The sequence below is a fragment of the Natrix helvetica genome, assembly GCF_964273705.1.
Source record: "Natrix helvetica genome assembly, chromosome: 3".
Taxonomy (NCBI): Eukaryota; Metazoa; Chordata; class Lepidosauria; order Squamata; family Natricidae; genus Natrix; species Natrix helvetica.
In genome coordinates, this window is record NC_138549.1 from 160,989,925 (window position 1) to 161,009,713 (window position 19,789).

The following is a 19,789-nucleotide window of genomic DNA, read 5'->3' on the forward strand; positions in this document are numbered from 1 at the left end:
GTCTCCTGTATTCATTTCAGCAATTTTCAATGCTATCAATTAGGCCCTTGTAAAGACCTTGTTTAATATGTTATAGTGGTTCTACTGATAGCTAGATTATTTTTGAGAAAATGGTGCTAGGTTTCTGCTTAACCACAATGACATTTGTGCTTTAGGGCTGTTATGTTATTTTCCATGCCATGTGAAACTGGTAAGTGAAGTAATTCAGATGTTAAGCATGCAGTAGCACCAGCATGGTGATCATAGGCTGTTCTGTTCTATTCCTGGGGTAACATGGAGGGATTATCCTATCATCCCAAAATGATAACATGGTCATCACCACAAAATCATCCCAAAGGAATAATGTAAGCAGTATTGTTAAGACAAATTTGATGTACCTAGTAGCACTTCATGTCAGAAGAAGTCAGGAAGGAGCAATAATCAGCAAGAAAAGAAGCCAGGTAAATCTCAACAAGTCTGGGTTTCCAAGTCAGGGAGGTAAGGCAGGAGATTGCAAGTGTTATCTCCAACCATTTGCTTGGTAAACCATTGGTTTATTTATGGTCAAACCACACAAGTCCAGCCATATCATTAAGTAATAACTGGTGCCCATTATTCCCCAAAAGCCGGGGTTTCAGCCTCATATTTAGACAGCTTTCACACAGTAGCACAGTCACTGTCAGACTGAAGGCTTATAGTTCTTCTCATACTCTGCAGAAGTAATTAAAAAAAGGTTCTGATTCAGGCTAAAATAGCAAGAGCTATGTCTCCCTAGACTAGCCTTGTCACCTTTCCTTTTTTCATCTTCTGAAGACTTAGCTACAGACAGAAATATATCATCTGAAAACCTTAATCAGTGTTTGATTGTGGGACTGTACTGACAGATAGCTGATGAGTTAAAGCTGAGTCCAGTTAAAGTAGAAGCTTAGTCGTTTGCCTATTCAGGAAAATATAGGAAAAAAATCTACAGTATATCAGCAATGCCACATTGCTCTAAGGGTCAAGTGCATGCTTTGGAGGGTTGCAGATTTATCTTTGTCATTAAGGCACAAAAGCACTTTCCTACTTAACAGAGATTTCTTTGGCTTCAGTGGGCCTCCATTAGTTCCAAGAACAATGCATTGTTGGATAGCAGAGAGCTTTATATAGTGGAAAGAATGCATGGGAAGAGAAACACTAAAGTTAGGAGTGTAACTGAAGGTATTCTTGAGGCCGGTGCTTGTATGAAAGAAAATAAAGATAAGCTTTATTTAGAAAATAATTCAGTGATAGAAAAGCCTTAGTTATTTTATCTATGGATAAGAGTTTGTCATGTGAGCTTACATTATGGAAAAAGAGTGGCCCAGAGAAGTACCCAGAAAAGAAAAAGAACACAGAGAGAGAAAAAAGAAAGTGATGAAATCCCTGAGAATGCTAATCTAATCAAAAGGATATATGTTACATGGAGATGTGCAAACTGGGTCTTTTTAGAGAAGGAATGGAGATAAAAGTACAGAATCCTTCCAATCACTGTCTCTGTGTCTATTGTCCACAGTGACCAGTAGGTTCATAGGTAAAGAAAGCTGGTGCGTGCAGAGCAGAATTCCAGTTTTCATTGTGTGTGAATATGCTCTGAATTCAGAATTTAGCAGATATAAAAAATGTGGGAAGAGTTACTATCTCTACTATCAGGGGTGTGACTAGAGCAGTGTGGGGACCACAGCAAACCTTTCAGATGGGTTGTCATCTTATCATTACCTGCATTACACAATGAAATCCTCTTGGCATTTATCCATATGTACTTTGAGACAATGGAAATACTTCTTAAAAATTTTTTTGCAAGTCTTCTAAATAGTGATACCTGCCTGATTTGTATCTAAAAGCAGGTTTACTTTTTGGATTTTTAAAAATTCTTTTAATCAGCACTGTACATGATGTCTTTATTCCAGTTTTTCACCATTTTTAATACACCTTTTAGAAATTAATTTTATTGGTGTATATTTTAATGTATTTGTATTAATGTTTCATTCATTTAATATGAACATTGTAAAAAAAAAAGATTATACTCATTGGAAGCCGAATTTGGAATTCTGTAATGAAGGATTTTGCTGAGTAGAAGTACAACCCTGTCTAAACAGATATTGAAAAATGTGTCATTGTTGTAAATATAGTAATTATTTCTTCAGGGAAAAGGTGTACCAGATATCAATACAAGACTACTAATCAGAAAATTATGGGATACTTGTCATATACCAATCTTTGCTCTCATGGATGCTGACCCACACGGTAAATTTCTATAGCCTTTGCAAAAAGTACACTGCACTTCTCAGATTTTGCAAATTATCTTGCTGTTTGCTTAACATTTTTTCATCCACAGGTGTTTTTTTTTGTCCTTCCTTATTTTACCTGCCACTTTTTTCATACTTCCCATTCAACATAGTTCTGTTGCATTTTGGAATGTATTTTTCATTCTGCTTCAAATCAGCCAGTTCATTTACAGTTCATTCTATTGGGAGATTAATGCATCACTAATACTTTTTCATACAAGAGTCTTTTTCTCTTCCTCCAGACATTCTACTATATTCTATTTTCTTCACTTTCTTTCATTTCTTTTTTCTTTTTCTCCATTGCTACTGACTAGGAACTTCCATTGCTACTGACTAGGAATTTTAAAACTCTGTGTCTTCTCTGGGACAACTGTGTCATGCATATACTTGGTATTAATTAATTCATTTAGAAGTCATTGCTAAAATATTGTAAAAATAACTTGGGAAATATTGTTTCTGTACAGGTATTGAAATAATGAGTATCTACAAATATGGATCTGTGGTAAGTTTTTATTAAATTTAAACTTGTCATATTATTTCACAGTGAATGAAATGTAACAGCATGTGTTTGCATGTGTGTGTGTGTGCGCGCACACACACATACTTTATCTCTTTCTCATATTTTGGCTTGGAATTGCAAGATTGTTTTGAAACCAAACTGATTGGGATTGGTCACACAATTCCAAGTTGGATAAAAAGGTCAAAAATATACTGGCAGTTCATTCAGAGCAAGAGAGACTCCTACTGGCATTAACAATAATCAGTATGTTTTTAAAAAATAAAAAATAAACTTTGCGGGGAGTGGGGGATAATAATCAATAGTAACATGGAAACCAGGAGAAACTCCAATTCAGACTCCAGTCATATCTTAATCTACAGAACCACAAGATTCCTAGAGAGACAAATCAAGAGAACACTTGTATCTTGTTGACAACTATCTGCCTGTGCTTTGATGGGGGAAGGGGGGAGGTTGAATTGCATGTCATACTTTAACTGTTATGTTTGAAGAATAAAAAGGGTAAAAGAATTTTAAAACAGCAGGCTGAGAGATACAATGAAAATGTCAAGCCTGCATGGATGGCGAGACAAAATTAGATTGAAAAGTTGATGGACTAAAGATAGGAAAAGTATATAAAAAAATTGAACTGGTTAAAATTTGTATCACGACAACACCTAGGTCTTAAAATAAGAAGACGGAAAACTTATGCAAACCACAGTCACATTGATTTATGGTACTTCAAAAAAAGCACATATCCTATGTGTCATTAATATCTTACTGTTTACTTATTAGATTACAGAATACCGCTCTCATACTCAGAAGCTAAAGATGGTATACATAATATTCCATTCTCCTATTTTCCCCTCAACACTTCTGGGTTGGAACAGTCATTGGCCCAAAGTCTAAAGTCTACAAAAGGGTAGATAGAAATACCTGGGTATTCTTGGTGCCAGTCAAACGCCTCAACTATGGGACCACCTGTCAGCCTCTGTTTTGCTATTTGTTTTTTGCTGCCATTGAAAGGGGGGGGGCTGGTATTTGGGAGGGGAAGTTTAAGTGCAGGAGAGATTGTAAAAAGAGAGTTTTGGTCTCACCGTCTACTGCGCATGCTGGAGATTAGTGCTTAGTGTATGTCAAGGCCAACCGTCCTGCATACCAACCTGTTGATGCTCTTTGAAGATGGAACTCACATGACACCTAAGGGATTTGCAGATGGGACACTGGGATGAGGGTTACCAGGGGGAGGGGGTTTGGTCACATATTGATATGTATGATTTCGCGCACTTTTGCCTCAGATCTTGCTTTGCTTAGCTGCTGTCTTTTCATAACCAGTAAAAGTACTCTTAATTCTGCAAAATGGAATTAAGTGGTTTCTTTCTTGGCTGCTGAGGGAAGCCAGCTCGACACCACCCAATCTTCTCTATTCTGAGAAGAGAATAAGTATAAAAAGTGTTCACTCACAACATGAAACCATTTTTGTTATTAAATATTTCAGTGAAGAAAACTTTTAGGGCATATTTATAGTAATTATTCAACTGAGGTATAGCTCAATTTCACTCCTAGTCTGTGAGGTAAATGTCATTCCATCCCAAATCTTTCCAATGTTTTTTTTTTAAATAATCAAGCACAAGGTTAGCTATGACACATCAATATACGGTTTTGGGAAAATGCTTAACTCCCTCTTCCCTTCTGTAAAGAATAACAAGTTGAGCCACAAATATAGAATACCCAACCATAATGTTTGCTGCAGCATTGCATGCCTATGGTACTGGAAGCTTCTCCATAGTGGTGGAGGTAGCATCCAGACTGGGTTGACCTTCATCCACTCATTGCGAGGACTGAGCCTGACAGTTAAATTAAACCACGCCCCCTGTCACTAGGCAAAAGCCCAGTTCCGACTCAGTCCACAAACAGGACGGATGCATCATCGCCTTTCTCTGATAAATTGATTAATTGTTGTGAGTACTGGTGCATTGATGGCTCTTTGAGATCTTTCTGATCGGTTGAAGCCCTTTGGGAGCAGTAGCCTATTTGATCTGAGCCTTTAAGCCCCCTCGGGAGCACAAGGCTTTCCAAGGCAGCTTGAGTGTTTCTTTAAAAAGGAGAAGAAGACCATTAATTATCTAATTGATTACCTGCACTGGCCAGAGACGCTGTGTTACCTATAAATTTCTGACACTAACAGCTCTCCTCAGCTGTCAGCCGGGCTCAAGCCAGTTAAAGAAGAAAAAAAAATACTTTTAAAACAGCAGCGCGTTCCTCAGGGAGGCTTCTTGAAAGAAGGCTGCAGCAGATCGATCGTCTGCAGTTAAAAAAGGCGGGAACCGCCATTTTCTTTACATTTGTGTGCCATTTCTCCGCCCAAATCCAAAATGGCCGCCGCTGCTTCAAACTTGCCAGTAGTTGTTGACAGATCTGCTCCTGAGGCAACTACGAGCCCCCTGATGGTGGCTTCTCCATCTCCCAATCCTGCTCCCTCTGGCTCCGCTGCCACTACCACCGTAAAGGGGCATAAAAAAAAATTCAGTCAAGCCCCATACCAAGGCTTCTAAGGCCAAAAGCCTCCAGCCCTGATAACAAAACAAAAAAAAAGAAAAAAAGAAAAAGAAAAAAAGGCTGCAGCAGCAGCAAAAGTAAGAAGTCTGCAAAGGCAGACAGTGAAAAAAAGGCAAAGAAGGCTAAAAAGGCAGCCAGCTCCCATTATGAGAGGCAGAAAGAAAAAGCCTTAGATCGTTTACACATTAAGGCTGCCAGCAAGAAAACATCCTCTCCTAAGCCTGGTGATATGCCTCAGCTGCCCCAAGGACAGTATTCCCTTCTGCTTCTCTGGGTGGCAATCAGACCAATGACAACCCCACTAACCCTGTCTCCCCAATCGATGTCTCCAACATCTGGGGGTCCTCTCAAGCCAACCAGGGGTGGAATGGAGTTGCCTCCTGTTGTCCAGAGACTGGATTCTCTGCCTTCTACCTCCAGTTCTGTGGGACAGTCACAGGGTGGCTTTGCACCAATGATTCTGCCCAATTTCCAGGACATTATAAACTCAGCCATCTCCCAGAGCATAGCGGCCAGTTTCCAACAGCAACAGGCCCTGGCTCTCAGGCAGGTGGTGGCCACAGCTACAAGGCCACCTGCTGCTGCCCAGGTAGCCATACCTGCTGAACCAGAAGCTTCTGACCAGGAGGAATTAGACCACTCCTCAGGGTCAGAGGAAGGAGAACTGAGGGAGGCTGAACTGTCCGAGGATGAGGGCAGAGACCCTGACCAGAAACTCCTTTCTGGCCTTTTTCCTCCTGCCCTGTTTCCCTCTCTCTTGTACAAGGCCAAGGCCAAGGCAGCCTCCAAGATAGGGCTCCAGACAACGACCATGCCTCGACCTACGACGGTGAGTGCAGAGTCCCTGTATGCAGAGCAGACACCCCCAACTGAGGTTGTCCCAATGCCCAAAATTTATGTGGGCCTAATCCAGCGACAGTAGGCAGCTCCAACGTCGGGGCCCAATCCTTCGGCCAATGACAGGAGGTTCTTTAATGTGGCCAACGAATTGTCCCAATTTTTGGCAGTGCCTCCTATTGATGCTCCGGTGATCGCCCTTTACACCCCTGCGCACATGCCAGGGGTTCCAGAGGACGTTCTCAAACTGGAAGAGAAAAAGGCCAACCTGACCCTACAGAGGGGTCATCAGGCAGCGGCTTGGGCGGTTAAGGCCGCCACTGTGGCATCTTTCTTCACCCGCCTGTGCTTACTGTGGCTGCAGGAACTGCAACAATGCGTTCCGGTGTCCGACATAAGGTCCCATCAAGACATTGCCAAGTTGGTGGCGGTGATTCAGTTTGCGTCGGACGCTACTCTGACCTCGGCCAGATTCGCCGCCAGGTCAATGGCCTCCTCTGTGGCCTCCAGAAGGTTGCTGTGGCTTCGTCAGTGGCAGGCTGATGCTTGCCACAAATGGAAGCTGGCTTCTCCCCCTTTCAAGGGGGGTTCTCTTTTCGGGGATGCCCTTGACCTGTACCTCATTGAGAACAAAGAAAAATGGAAGGTCCTTCCATCTGCCCCGAAGAAGGGCTTCAACCGCCCGTCTCCTTACCCCAGGCGCTCATCCTTCCGTGGCCAGGACAATGGTTCATTCTATCGGAACCAGGACTATGGTTCCTTCTTTTGGGGGGCGGACTATGGGACACAGGGTTATAGGCAACAGGGAGGCTTTCCCTTCAGGCAGAGGTTTCAGTCTGACCGTTTCCAACGCGGGAAATCTGCCAGGCGGCCCTTTCAAGGAGGGGGGGTCACTACTTTCGTAGAACCTAGGCCCTCCAAATCTAGTTACCCTATCGGGGGTAGGTTAGCAAAGTTCACCCACTTTTGGGGTGCTACTACCTCTAATGCTTGGGTCAGATCTACAGTTAGGCAAGGGCTTGCCCTTGAGTGTTTCTCCAATCCCCCTAGTTCTTTCAGGGCCTGCCCCGTATCTTCCAACCCAGCACCTCCTCGACATTTCCGCCATACAGCCGGTACCAACGGAGGAATGCGGGCTGGAGTTTTATTCTATCCTGTTTGTTACTCCGAAGGCCTCGGGGGGCTGGGGAGCCATTTTAGATCTCAAACGATTAAACCGGTTTATTTGTTACAAACATTTCAAAATGCATTCTTCACATACCAATTTGGGATCAATTAGACAAGGGGATTTTTTGAGTTCCATCGACCTGACTGAGGCCTACCTCCACGTCCCCATCTTGCCATGCCACAGGCAGTTCTTACGTTTCACATACCTGGGGCAGCACTTTCAATACACTGCCCTCCCCTTTGGCCTCTCCTCAGCTTCTCGGGTCTTCACTAAGATTCTAGCTGCTTTGGTTGCTGACCTCAGGGAGATGCCTATTCGGCTTCAGGCCTACCTGGACGACATTCTGATTCAGTCCTCCTCCCCCTGCGAGGCTCGGAGGGACGTCGCCTCCACTATATAGGCTCTCCAGGCTCATGGGTTCTCCATCAATGTTCCCAAGAGCCATCTGCGCCCATCCACCAGGTTGGTCCACCTAGGGGCATTGATTGACACTGAGATATGCAAAGTGTACCTCTCCCGAGAGAGGCAGGAAAAATTGAGCTCCCTCTCAGGTCAGGTGGCCATGTCGCACAGGTGCTCTTTGGCACTGCTGTTTAAATTGATGGGTACCATGGTGTCTGCCATTGGGATTGTTCCATGGGCTCGCTTGCACTCACGTCAACTTCAATGGTTCCTCTTACCTTTCAAGCTGTTGAGCTGTTCACTGGCCAAGGTTCAGGTTCTGGCAAAGGTCAAGTGTTCGCTCACTTGGTGGACTTCTCAGGCAATAACAGACAGCCTGTGTTTCAAGGAACAGGAGTTCCTGACTGTTACCACGGATGCCAGCCTCTTCGGCTGGGGGGGGCCACCCTCCAGGCACAGGTAGCACAGGGCCAGAGGGACCAGTTGGACCGCACCCACAACATAAACTGGATAGAGTTGAGGGCGGTCCACCTGGCTCTACGCCACTTTCTCCCGTCGGTGACGGGGAAGCATGTCCTCGTGCTTACGGACAATGTGTCTGCCAAGGCACATATCAACCACCAGGGGGGCACCAAATCTCGGCTTCTCATGGATGAAGCCATGAGGCTGGGCCTTTGGGCAGAGAAGAACTTGCTGCCCCTCACCTCGGAACATATATCGGGGGTGGACAATTTGCAGGCGGACTGGCTCAGCCGCGAGACTCTGGACAACTGCACCCCTCATTATTTTAGGACATTATGGGCAGGTTTGGTATGCTGGTGGTGGACCTGTTTGCCACCCCTCAGAACAGTCAACTTCCACGGTTCTTTTCCAGATACCCTGCTCCTCGGGCGGAAGTGGCAGATGCCTTGAGATGTCACTGGCCCAAAGGCCTCCTGTACGCCTTCCCGCCCTTGCACCTTTTGCCCAAGGTAGTGCAAAAGATTCTGAGGGAGGGGGCCGAGGTGGTGCTGGTCACCCCACACTGGCCACGCAGGCCTTGGTTCGCCGACCTGCGGACACTTTCTGTAAACAGGATCTCCCTCCATCAGGGGTCGCTGAAACATCCAGACCTTCAGTGGTTCCAGTTGACTACCTGGTGTTTGAGCGAAACGTCCTAAAGGAGGACAGATTCTCCCCCAGGGTCATTGACACCATTCAGGCCGCGAGACGGCCGTCCACTGACAGGATTTACAAGGCCTTCTGTGCCTGGGGCATTGGCAAGTCCTTGGACCCTGCCCAAGTCACAATACCACAACTGCTTGAGTTCCTGCAGGATGGTCTGGACAAGGTCTGGCTCCAAATACCATCAGGAGACAGGTGGCGGCCATATCTCCCGTTTTGGCGTGTGGGGGTCCCCTTCCCTTGCCCAGTTACACATGGTGCGCAACTTCCTCGGGGGCGTCCAATCTCAAGCCCCCTGCGGTCCATAGGTACCCTTCCTGGGATCTGACCAAGGTTCTAGACGCATTGACCAGGGCTCCCTTTGAACCTCTGAGGGAGGTCTCACTCAGGTTTCTGTCCTTAAAGGTTTCCTTCCTGGTGGCCATAACTTCGGCACGTCGGATTTCAGAGTTGCAGGCTCTTTCGTCCAGGAAGGAGCTGTGCGTTTTCCATGCTGATCGAGTGGTCTTACGCCTGGACCCCTCCTTCATCCCCAAGGTGTGTTCTTGTTTCCACAGGACTCAAGAGGTGATTTTGCCCAATTTCTGTCCTAATCCGGTCCATCCTCTGGAGCGCAAGTGGCACACCTTGGATGTCAGGAGGGCCCTTAAGATTTATCTACAGCGTACGGCTGCGACTCGGAAATCCGATGCTCTCTTTGTCTCCTTTCAGCCAACTTCATTGGGTAACAAGGTCTCCTCTCCTACTATTTGCTGCATGTATTGCAAAGGCCTACCAATCTCAATCCATACCTGTACCGGGTCGGCTGACTGCACACTCAACTAGGAGTGCGGCTACATCAGCGGCCTGGGCAGCCTAGGCATCTTTGGCTGAAATCTGTAGGGCAGCAACTTGGGCTACCCCTTCTCCGTTTATTAAAAACTATACGCTAGACATCTTCGCCTCTGCAGATGCAGTTTTTGGCAGCAGGGTGCTACAATCTGTTCACAGGACAAGCACTGCACAGAACCAGTTATGACCCACCCGGGACGAGAAAGAGAGGGGTTACTTTGGTACGTCCCAGTCTGGATGCTACCTCCACCACTATGGAGAAAAGGCATTGGTCCTTACCTGAGACGCCTCTTCTCGTAGGGTGGAGGTAGCATCCAGCCCCTCCCATAACGAACTGGTTCTATGTTATAGACATCTGTTGGGGGGGGTGCTCTCATTGCGGATTTCTCTATGTACAAGTGTTATTGGTTTTAGACGTTTTTACTGATATAAATTGTTTTAAACTGTTATGCTGGACATTGATTTACTGATTTCTGGTTGGCGATGAAGCATCGAGTCTGACATCCTTCGTCGGAACTGGGCTTTTGCCTAGTGACAGGGGGCGTGGTTTAATTTAACTGTCAGGCTCAGTCCTCACAATGAGTGGATGAAGGTCAACCCAGTCTGGATGCTACCTCCACCCTACGAGAAGAGGCGTCTCAGGTAAGGACCAACGCCTTATTTAAATCAGGGGTGTCCAAACTTGGGAACTTTAAGACTTGTGGACTTCAACTCCCAGAATTCCCCAGCCAGCATGCTGGGGAATTCTGGGAGTTGAAGTCCACAAGTCTTAAAGTTCCCAAGTTTGGACACCCCTGATTTAAAGAATACCTAAGCTTGGAATGGAAGGTATTTCTTCAACAGCCCTTCCCCTTAACTGTATTTCCTTACTTGATTAGCAGATATCTTTCTACATCTGATGTGGTGTAAAAGTAGTTCATCAAAATCTTGCAGAGAGAGAAATGAATGTGCACACTCCCACATGTTGCCACCCCACAAATGCTCACTTTGCACATCAGGGAAGAAGAGAATTAGGCTCCATTGCATACTGTAACATTTGTTGTTGTCCCCTTTTGCTAATTTAACTGCTATTGCCACATAAAGAAGTGGTTTTTTTTTAATTTTGAATATGCTTTCTTTTTTGCTTTGGTCTAATAAAGAACACATTAATTCATAAATGGATGTAACCCATAATTTTTATCATGAAATTTTAAAAGAGTTGATTCAAATAATGCAGTGAAAAGAGAACTTGATTCTCCCATTATCTAATCAATTAGCACTGCCACAATTTGGAGGATAAAAATAATAAAATTTCCAAGTAGACAATTCTAAGAGGATAGCCAGCAGCAAGGTGGATAGACTCAGTTACACTAGCTGTGTATATACAATTGGAAGAACTGAAGACCAAGTTAAGGGCAGAGCCTCATGGAGAATATCTATCTACATATCTATTTGGATGCTAAGTGTCAACAATGACTTCATGGCACATAAACAATCAATCAGAGTGGATATGTCTACCATGATATTAATCATTAAAAGCCTTATTTTATATTAAGTCTACTATAACAGATATATTGAGCAAAAAGATTGTGATTTCACATTTCAGTCAATGTCGTTTGAAGCCCATCGCCTCACAGTTCCAGCTGTAAGATGGCTTGGCCTCCTTCCATCTGACGTTTATCGGTTAGTTTTTCTCACTATCATACTTTCAGTTTTTTAAAAAAGCAAAAAAAGTTCATTTTTTCTTAATATTTAGAAAAGTTGTATTGATTTATTCTGCACAAATTTACAAGAGACGAGGCGGCACGATAATTAGAATAGAATAAAGCTGGAAGGGATCTTGGAGGTCTTCTTTACTTTACTTTACTTTATTTCATATTTCTAGACCGCCCCCTCTCCCAAAAGGGACTCGGGGCGGTGTACAGTCAATGGAATACATAAAAATGAATACATAAATACACAAATACTTAAATACTTAAATACTTAAATGGGGGAGGCTATAAAAAACTGTACCTTCAAGTAAAGGACTTAAAAAACAGTATTTAAAAACGACCCCTAAAAATACCCCAAAAAATTAAATTTAAAATAGTTACCCAAGAAATTCCCAATTAAAAATATCTGCCAGGAGGTAAGATAAAACTATGAGTGGGCCAAGCCGGCTAATCGAAACAGGTGAGTCTTTAGTTTTTGTCGGAAGGAGCGGAAGTCGGTGGTAGTTCTGATGTCGGGGGGGAAGTCATTCCAGAGGGTTGGGCCCATCACAGAGAAGGCTCTACTCCTAGGCGCCGCCCGTTGGCATTGCTTGGTGGACAGCACCAGGAGGAGTCCCTCCCTGTGAGAGCGAATTGGTCGCAGGGATGTGTGCGGCAGGATGCGATCCCGCAGGTAGCTAGGTCCTGTGCCATGGAGCGCTTTAAAGATGGTGATCAACACCTTGAAACGCACCCGAAAAACCACAGGCAGCCAGTGCAGCTCACGCACGAGAGGTGTTATGTGGGAGTACCTGGTACTTCCCGTGATGGCCCGCGCGGCTGCATTCTGGACTAGCTGTAGTCTTTGGGCGCGTCCCAGGGGAAGCCCCATGTAGAGGGCATTGCAGTAGTCCAGACGAGACGTCACCAGCGCATGAGTGACCGTGCATAGGGCATCCTGGTCCAGTAGGGGGCGCAATTGGCGCACCAGGCGAACCTGGTGGAACGCCCCCCCTTGCCACATGGTCATCCATCGACAGTCGGGCATCTAGGAGGACGCCCAAATTGCGCGCCCGTTCCACAGGAGGCAATTGCTCGCCCCCTATGGCCAGTGATGGTGTCAACTGGCTGAACCGAGGTGCCGGTAACCACAGCCACTCAGTCTTGGAGGGGTTGAGCTTGAGTCTGTTGTCCCCCATCCAGACCCCGACGGCTTCCAAACACCGGGACATCATTTCGACAGCCTCGTTGGGGTGGTTTGGGGTGGAAATGTACAGCTGAGTATCATCAGCGTACAGATGATACTCGACCCCAAAACCACGGATGATCTCCCCCAGTGGCTTCACATATGCGTTGAACAGAAGGGGCGAGAGGACCGACCCCTGTGGCACCCCACAGGTGAGTGGCCTCAGGGTCGACCTCTGCCCCCCTGCCAACACACATTGCGTCCGGTCGGAGAGGTAGGAGCCGAACCACCGCAAAACGGTGCCTCCAACTCCCATCCCCTCCAGCCGGCGCAATAGGATACCATGGGCGATGGTATCAAAAGCTGCTGACAGATCTAATAGGACCAGGATAGAGGAACAACCCCTATCTCTGGCCCTCCAGAGATCATCAACCAACGCGGCCAAGGCTGTCTCCGTGCTGTGCCCTAATTTACAATTTTTCATTCAGTTGTGGCATACAAAACTATGTATATTCCATGAGAAGTATAGGTAGTCCTAGACTTACAACAGTTCATTTAATGACTGTTCAAAGTTACAATGGCACTGAAAAAGTGACTTATAACGGTTTTTCACACTTACAACCACTGCAGCATCCCCATGGTCACATGATCAAAACTCAGACACTTGGCAACTGATTCATATTTATGACCGTTGCAGTGTCCCATAGTCATGTGATCACCTTTTGTGACCTTCTGACAAGCAAAGTCAATAGGGAAGCCAGATTCACTTAACAACCGTATCACTAACTTAACAATTGCAGTAATTCATTTAATAGCTATGGTAAGGAAGGTCGTAAAATGGGGCAAAACTCAACTGTCTTATTTAGCAACATAAATGTGGGGCTCAGTCAAGGACTATCTGTATAAATGTAGAAATAAACAGTAAATACATACCAATTTAACTTAAGAATTTCAAGTCCCATGCTTACAATATATATTCTGATCTATTAGGGATTTCTGCCAGAACATCCAAGTCTCTTCCAAATAACATGAAATACTGAATGATGGAACATAGAATAGAGTTGGAAGGGATCTTGGAGACCTTCTAGTTCAATCCTCTTTTCAAGCAGGAGTCCCCACACCTCTCCAGACAATTGGCTGCCCAGTCTATTCTTAAAATTCTCCAGTGATGGAACACTCACAACTTCTGAAGGCAAGCCTCACCACTGGTTGATTGCTCGCACCATTAAGAAATTTCTTCTTAGTTCTAGGTTGCTTCTTTCCTTGGTTAGTTTCCAACCATTATCTTGCCTTCAGGTGCTTTGGAAAATAGTTTGACCCTCTCATTTTTGTAAGAACTCCTCAAATATTGAAACAGTGCTATCAACTCATTTCCAAATCTGTTTTTGCCCAAACCTTAAAATATGCAGCTCAAATAGTAGGCTTTCATTTAATAATTGTATTTCAGACTGTAAAAATGAATTATTTAAGGAATAATCATACCATTTAGATAAAACAAAAAACTGCCATTTGAGCACTGTGTTCATGCAAGAATACAGATATGCTCTATCTGATTTTCTGCATGTTGGAGATATGACAGGAGGGCTTTCTCTGCCAGCTTTCATTTAAATTTTAAACACATGTCCCACTGTAGAACAGTATTATCTGCCATTTCATCACATCTAGGTCTGAAGGGGCACTAGTGACTCTATCTCAATGCCTGGATGAGAGAAAAAAAATGGATAATGTCCCAAACGTGTAGCAAAAGACAACACCAGTTTCTAAGAGTATTAGAGCAGATATGAAGCATCCTGAACTATCATCCTCCTTTGTCCTTTCCCTGTAGCAAAATGACAAAACAGCCAAGCACTAACTAATGACATGTGGCAAGGAGACACATTAAATATGTTAGTGTTCCAACTATATGATAAGCCACTGGTAAGTAACACTTCATGGTCCCTAAAATGTGCAAAGGCTTTAGTTATACATTAATATTTGACAGTATTAATCTTATTCGATTTTTATTTCAGTTTCATACTATTATTTATGAAAAATAAAAATAAACTTTAACTGTAAAAATAAGCACAGACTAATCAAACTGTTTTTTTTTAGACTGAATGTTCCTAAGAGTGCACTAATTCCACTGACTAAAGAAGATCAGAGTAAACTAACTGCTTTACAGGCAAGACCATACACTGCTCATGAGTTAGCCTGGAAAAAAGAAGTATGTATAGATCATAATAAATTATGTATTTTGTATTGTAAGCAGTTTTAACAGATTCATTTATCTTCTGCTGTTAGAGTTCTATTACGTGATGCAACTATATGTGCCCTCTTTAACTTGAGAATGACTAATTAAATAACTCCACATGAGCCTTCCTGTTATCTTCAGCCCATAGCTGAAATCGAATAAATGAAATGAAATGAAATGAAATGTCAAGGGACTGGTTGCTCTGAGCCAAAATTTAACTAGTGTTTTCTTCAACGTTTCCTTTAGATTAGTGGTTCCCAAACTTTTTCAGTCCACCGCCCCCTTGATGCTACAAACTGATCCTCAGTGCCCCCAAACCAGTGGTACAATTCAATTTTTTTTATGACCCGTTCTGTGGGCGTGGCTTGATGGGCGTGGCTGGGGGAGTCATGTGACTGGGCGGTTTGCATGAAGGAATAAAGATAGTAGAAGTAAAATTCAAAACTGTAACAATTAATTGCACATTCATTCAAAATCAAATTTAAAAACCTTTGTAGTTAGTTAATTCAACAAAATTGTTGAACATGATCCAGTGATACCAGGATTTCAAAGTCTGATAGTCATTTATCAAGAACCTTAGTAACTAGTAACTTAGTAAACTTAGTAAAATTTAGTAACTACTTCATTGTTCAGTAAATTCTTAATGTGATGGATGGGCTTGATGAAGTGATACCAGTTTCCCAATGTCTGGTTTTAAATCACTTAGCAGGAGTCTTAAATCACCACATTCAGTAATCTGGAGTCATTTTCTTTGCTTGGAGAGAAGTTGGATGACCGCACTGAAGCCACGTTCCACCAAATATGATGTTGGAAATGCAACAAGGAGCTTCTTAACCACTGTCCATAGTGCAGGATAGCGATCAGAAATTTCTTTCTGTAACCAAAACTCTTGGTACGATTTCTTGAACTTTGGCTTCAGCTCAATGTCACCAACATTTGCTTGAATTATTTGATGACATTATTGCATGGTACCTAGGGATTCCCAATATGGAAAGTGAGAATGGGAACATTTTAACAGATCTATATGTTCTTGGGTTATAATTTTCACTAAAGAACCATGGGGATGGAAAGGGAAATATAGACAATGGAGTCCAATCCCCTTCCTCAACAGTTTGGAAGCAAAGAATAATGTAGCCTTTTACCTCTTTGGGGAATCATCATCATCATCATCATCATCATCATCATCATTATTATTATTATTATTTATTTTTCCCAATACAACTCATGCAAAGGATCATCCACAACTACATTACATTTTCCACACTCATATTTGTGATTCCTTATAACTTCTTTAAACTAAACATTTTTAGTACAAATCAACGCATTGACATATATATCACTAATGCAGTTTCCTATCTCTTCCATTGACATAATTAACACCTTATGTATTGAATACAAGTATATCAAGCATAGGTTAAACATGAATTGAAAAACATCTAATTCAAATGTATAAGCTGTGAATTTATTATATAATCACAGGCAAACATTGCACTTATGCCTAAGTCCTCTACCCACGCACATTATAAGACAGATAAAACTATCTTAGCTGGCTGTTGTAAATATTACTCTGCTAATTCAACAAGAAATGCTACTGCATGAATCCTTAATGCAGAACACAGCTAAAAGTGATTTTAACAATTTTCTTCCCAAGTTAATTCAAAATGTATATCCAAATGTTCCTCTTATTTTTTCCCCAAGCACTAGGGAGGATTATATTCAAAACCAGACACTTTTGCTGTGTGTGTGTGTGTGTGTGTGTGTTTGCTTGCTTCTGGTTTCCAGAGTCAGAAGGGCGGGTTGGTACCCCCAGAGGTCATCTAGTCCCACCCCAGACAGCGCCCCCCCCCGCCCCACATTCCCCCGCCCCACCTCTTCTGGGAAGGCTCCCGTGGGGGGGAATGCGGAGCCCCCACCCCTTCTGCTGCTCTCCCCCCCCTTCACTCTTATTCCCTCCCTCTCTTCGCAGGCCGGGCGGCCGCATCGCTACTGGGACGGTGAGCATGGATGGACCGTCGCCCTGGGGAGGGGAGGTCTGGCCGCTAGCAAAGGGCTTCCACCGAGGCACCCCATGCAGGCAAAATAGCGAGAGAGCGAAGGAGGATCAGGCAGGGCACCGAGGCCCCTTCGCCTTCCACTTTGTCTTGATGAGGTTGCTGCAGCTTCCGGGCACAGACGGACGGAGGTGGGCCGGGGGAATGTGGCCCGGGCGGGCGAGCGATGGAGGATCAGGCAGCTCTCTCGCTCGCTCACCCGCCCCCCCCCCCCCGGGTTTCACCACCGCTCTGGCTATCTCCGTCCGTCCGCAGCTGCAGTGACCTCATCAAGACAAAGTGAGAGCGAAGGGAGGCAAAGTGGCCTCCCTTTGATCACTCGCTCCCCCCGCCTGTCCGCACTATGCTAGCCCTGCGCTCACTGATTGGCTGGCTCACCAATCGTCCCGCCCACCTCTAAGAACCCTATCTATAGAAAGCCAAGCAGAAAAAAGATAGCTGGGTTTAGATAGGGCTCTTAGAGGTAGGCCGGGCGATTAGTGAGCCAGCCAATCAGTGAGTGGGGTTAGCAGGGTTAGCATAGTGCAGATGGGCGGGGGGAGGGAGCGATCGAGCAGCTTCTGGATGGGCAGGGTTGAGTGAGCGAACTGGTTCTGAATGGCTCGCTAGAGGAGGCCACCTCCAGCACTCCTTTGCCGCCCCCCTTGCCTCTTACTGCCCCCCTGCCGCCCCCTTGCCTCTAACCGCCCCCCTAAGCCATCTCACCGCCCCCCAAAAGGCGGTACCGCCCACTTTGCATTTGACAGCAATGAACTGATTATACAATAATTTGTCCATCATCTATTGGCTATTTAACTGGGGCATGTATGTCATTCCAGTCTACTCTCATCTGCACAGTATCCCAGCAGCCATGTTGGCAAGTTATGTTCCCTTGTGGTGTGTTCTATGCAGGGATCCCACAAATCCTTTACACAGTGTGTCAACATCCACATCAGCAGTTACATGTAGTGGCAGCCCTTGGTTTTATTGGGAAAGTCTTCTTGATACATCTAGAGCTGCAGCCTAGTGTGAAATGTTAGCATAGTTACAGCAGTAGATTATCCACTTGAGATCCCTTGTAAAGTGTGCTGGTAAATTGTGGGAGTCTGGCAATACAGACACAGAAAATCCATGTTGACATGTTTGTGTTGCCTCGTGGACCTAGAGGATAATACAGCTGGGTTTGTGGAATTCTACTTGTCTCTATTAGTATTAGAAAAGAATTTAAAAGAACTCCAGAACTCAGGTGCTCCTCTCTGCTGTTCAGCATAAGCATTAGCTCGCCAGTGTAAATAATTTTTAAAAAACTTAATTTTGATATTTGAATCAAGAAATAGTTTAAAAACAGATCTGCATAATATAGCTTTGGCCTAAGCACCTTTGAACTGGATAAAATGTCTTCATGATTAGAAGCAGGTCTAAACATGCCTTCCTGCGTAAGGGCAAAACAAGGTGTGCTTCCAGAGGACTTTACAGATTCTAGTGTAGAAGAGGACAGCGGAAGGTTGTCTCATGCTAAGACACAGTTGAGACTTAAATGCCTCCTTAAAAAGGCAAAGAACATTGGCATTTAGTAGCTGCCTACGTGCTAAAGGAAATGTCTGAGATGTATAGGCTTGACTTGGCCTGACAATGCACTGGATTTAAAAGATGTAAATGAGGACAGAGAGGCAACAGGCAATTCATCTGGCACAATACTGTAGTAAAATAACCTCTGTAGCAAATAACCTCTGCTGGTCTATATTTTTGTATTTTTTATTTTTACATTTTATATTTATAATGTGGAATACATGGCATAAAATGCTTGTCTTTTGAATGATGCATCTATATTAATGTTGATTGAAATGTTAATTTCCAATGCTTTTCTTTTACAGTTAGATATTATGGAAACATCTAAAATGAAGGCTGAAATTCAGGCTCTGACTTCATTTTCAACAGATTATCTTTCCAGGATATATTTGCCAAACAAGCTACAATTCGGTGGATGGATATGAATATCGGGACACCTTTTAAAGATGTTTAATGAGTATTTTGACAGAATTTAAATATTTAAAAAGTGAAAAGATGTAGAACATATTAGGAAACAAAAGAAAAGGTATAGATGGACTAATTCCTAATGGACTACAATTTATTTCAGAGGTGTTAAGGCAGGTCATACAAAATTTTCAGTTATGTAAAATATTTTCTATGTGAATTAGTATTCTCTTTAATTTTCCTTTTTGATAGGGAGAATGATTTCTGATCTGTTGTAATATTAGTTTTCACATTTTATAATTGCATGTTTCAAAGAAAAAAATACAGATGACAAAAGGATATTAATATTGTTTCACAAATGCTTTACCAGTTTACTAATTAAAAGGACTTGTTTATAATGTATTGAGTTTAAAAATATGATATAAAAATTATAATAAATCAAGTAATAGTCTTTATCATTATTTCCCCTAGTTTAAATTTGTGACTATATCCTTCTTCCAAAAGGAGGGAACAGTTATATTCAGGTAGTCCTCAACTTACACCTTAAATTTCTGTTGATAAGTGAGGCATTTGTTAAATGAATTTTCCTTCTGTTCTGACTGAAGAAACCTCCAAGTGGCCTCAACAACTTTGGAAAAAGAATGCAAATAACCAGCTGTGTGCAAAGAGTATAAATCCTTCCATTCCCCACCATTCGGCCAGAGCCGAAGAAGCTTCTTGGATGAGAAGCGAAACATCTTCAAAGAAAAAAAAACCTAGAAAGTCCAGTTGCTTCTTGAAAAAAGCACCTTTGGGATACGTATGGAATCATTAGCATCCCATCTGTATTTAAGCAACCCCCTTAGTAAAATCCACAGCAAGAGCCATGGTGGCACAGTGGTTAGAATGCAATACTCCAAGCTGTCCACAGTTCGAATCTCACCGACTCAAGTGTCTATGGAGATTCTCAATCATCCA

At 43.6% G+C, this 19,789-nt stretch overlaps 1 protein-coding gene across 1 annotated transcript in view; it reads left to right on the forward strand.

Moving 5' to 3' along the window:
* The window catches only part of SPO11 (SPO11 initiator of meiotic double strand breaks), a gene marked incomplete at both ends in the record, with an annotated part of 31,171 nt that extends 12,319 nt beyond the window's left edge, over window positions 1-18,852 (forward strand). Inside the window, 5 exons of the mRNA XM_081946543.1 lie at window positions 2,145-2,244; window positions 2,750-2,787; window positions 11,328-11,404; window positions 14,690-14,801; window positions 18,733-18,852. Coding sequence (XP_081802669.1) covers window positions 2,145-2,244; window positions 2,750-2,787; window positions 11,328-11,404; window positions 14,690-14,801; window positions 18,733-18,852 — 447 coding nt within the window. The remainder of the gene's footprint in view (window positions 1-2,144; window positions 2,245-2,749; window positions 2,788-11,327; window positions 11,405-14,689; window positions 14,802-18,732) is intronic.
* Between the last annotated feature and the right edge of the window lie 937 nt (window positions 18,853-19,789).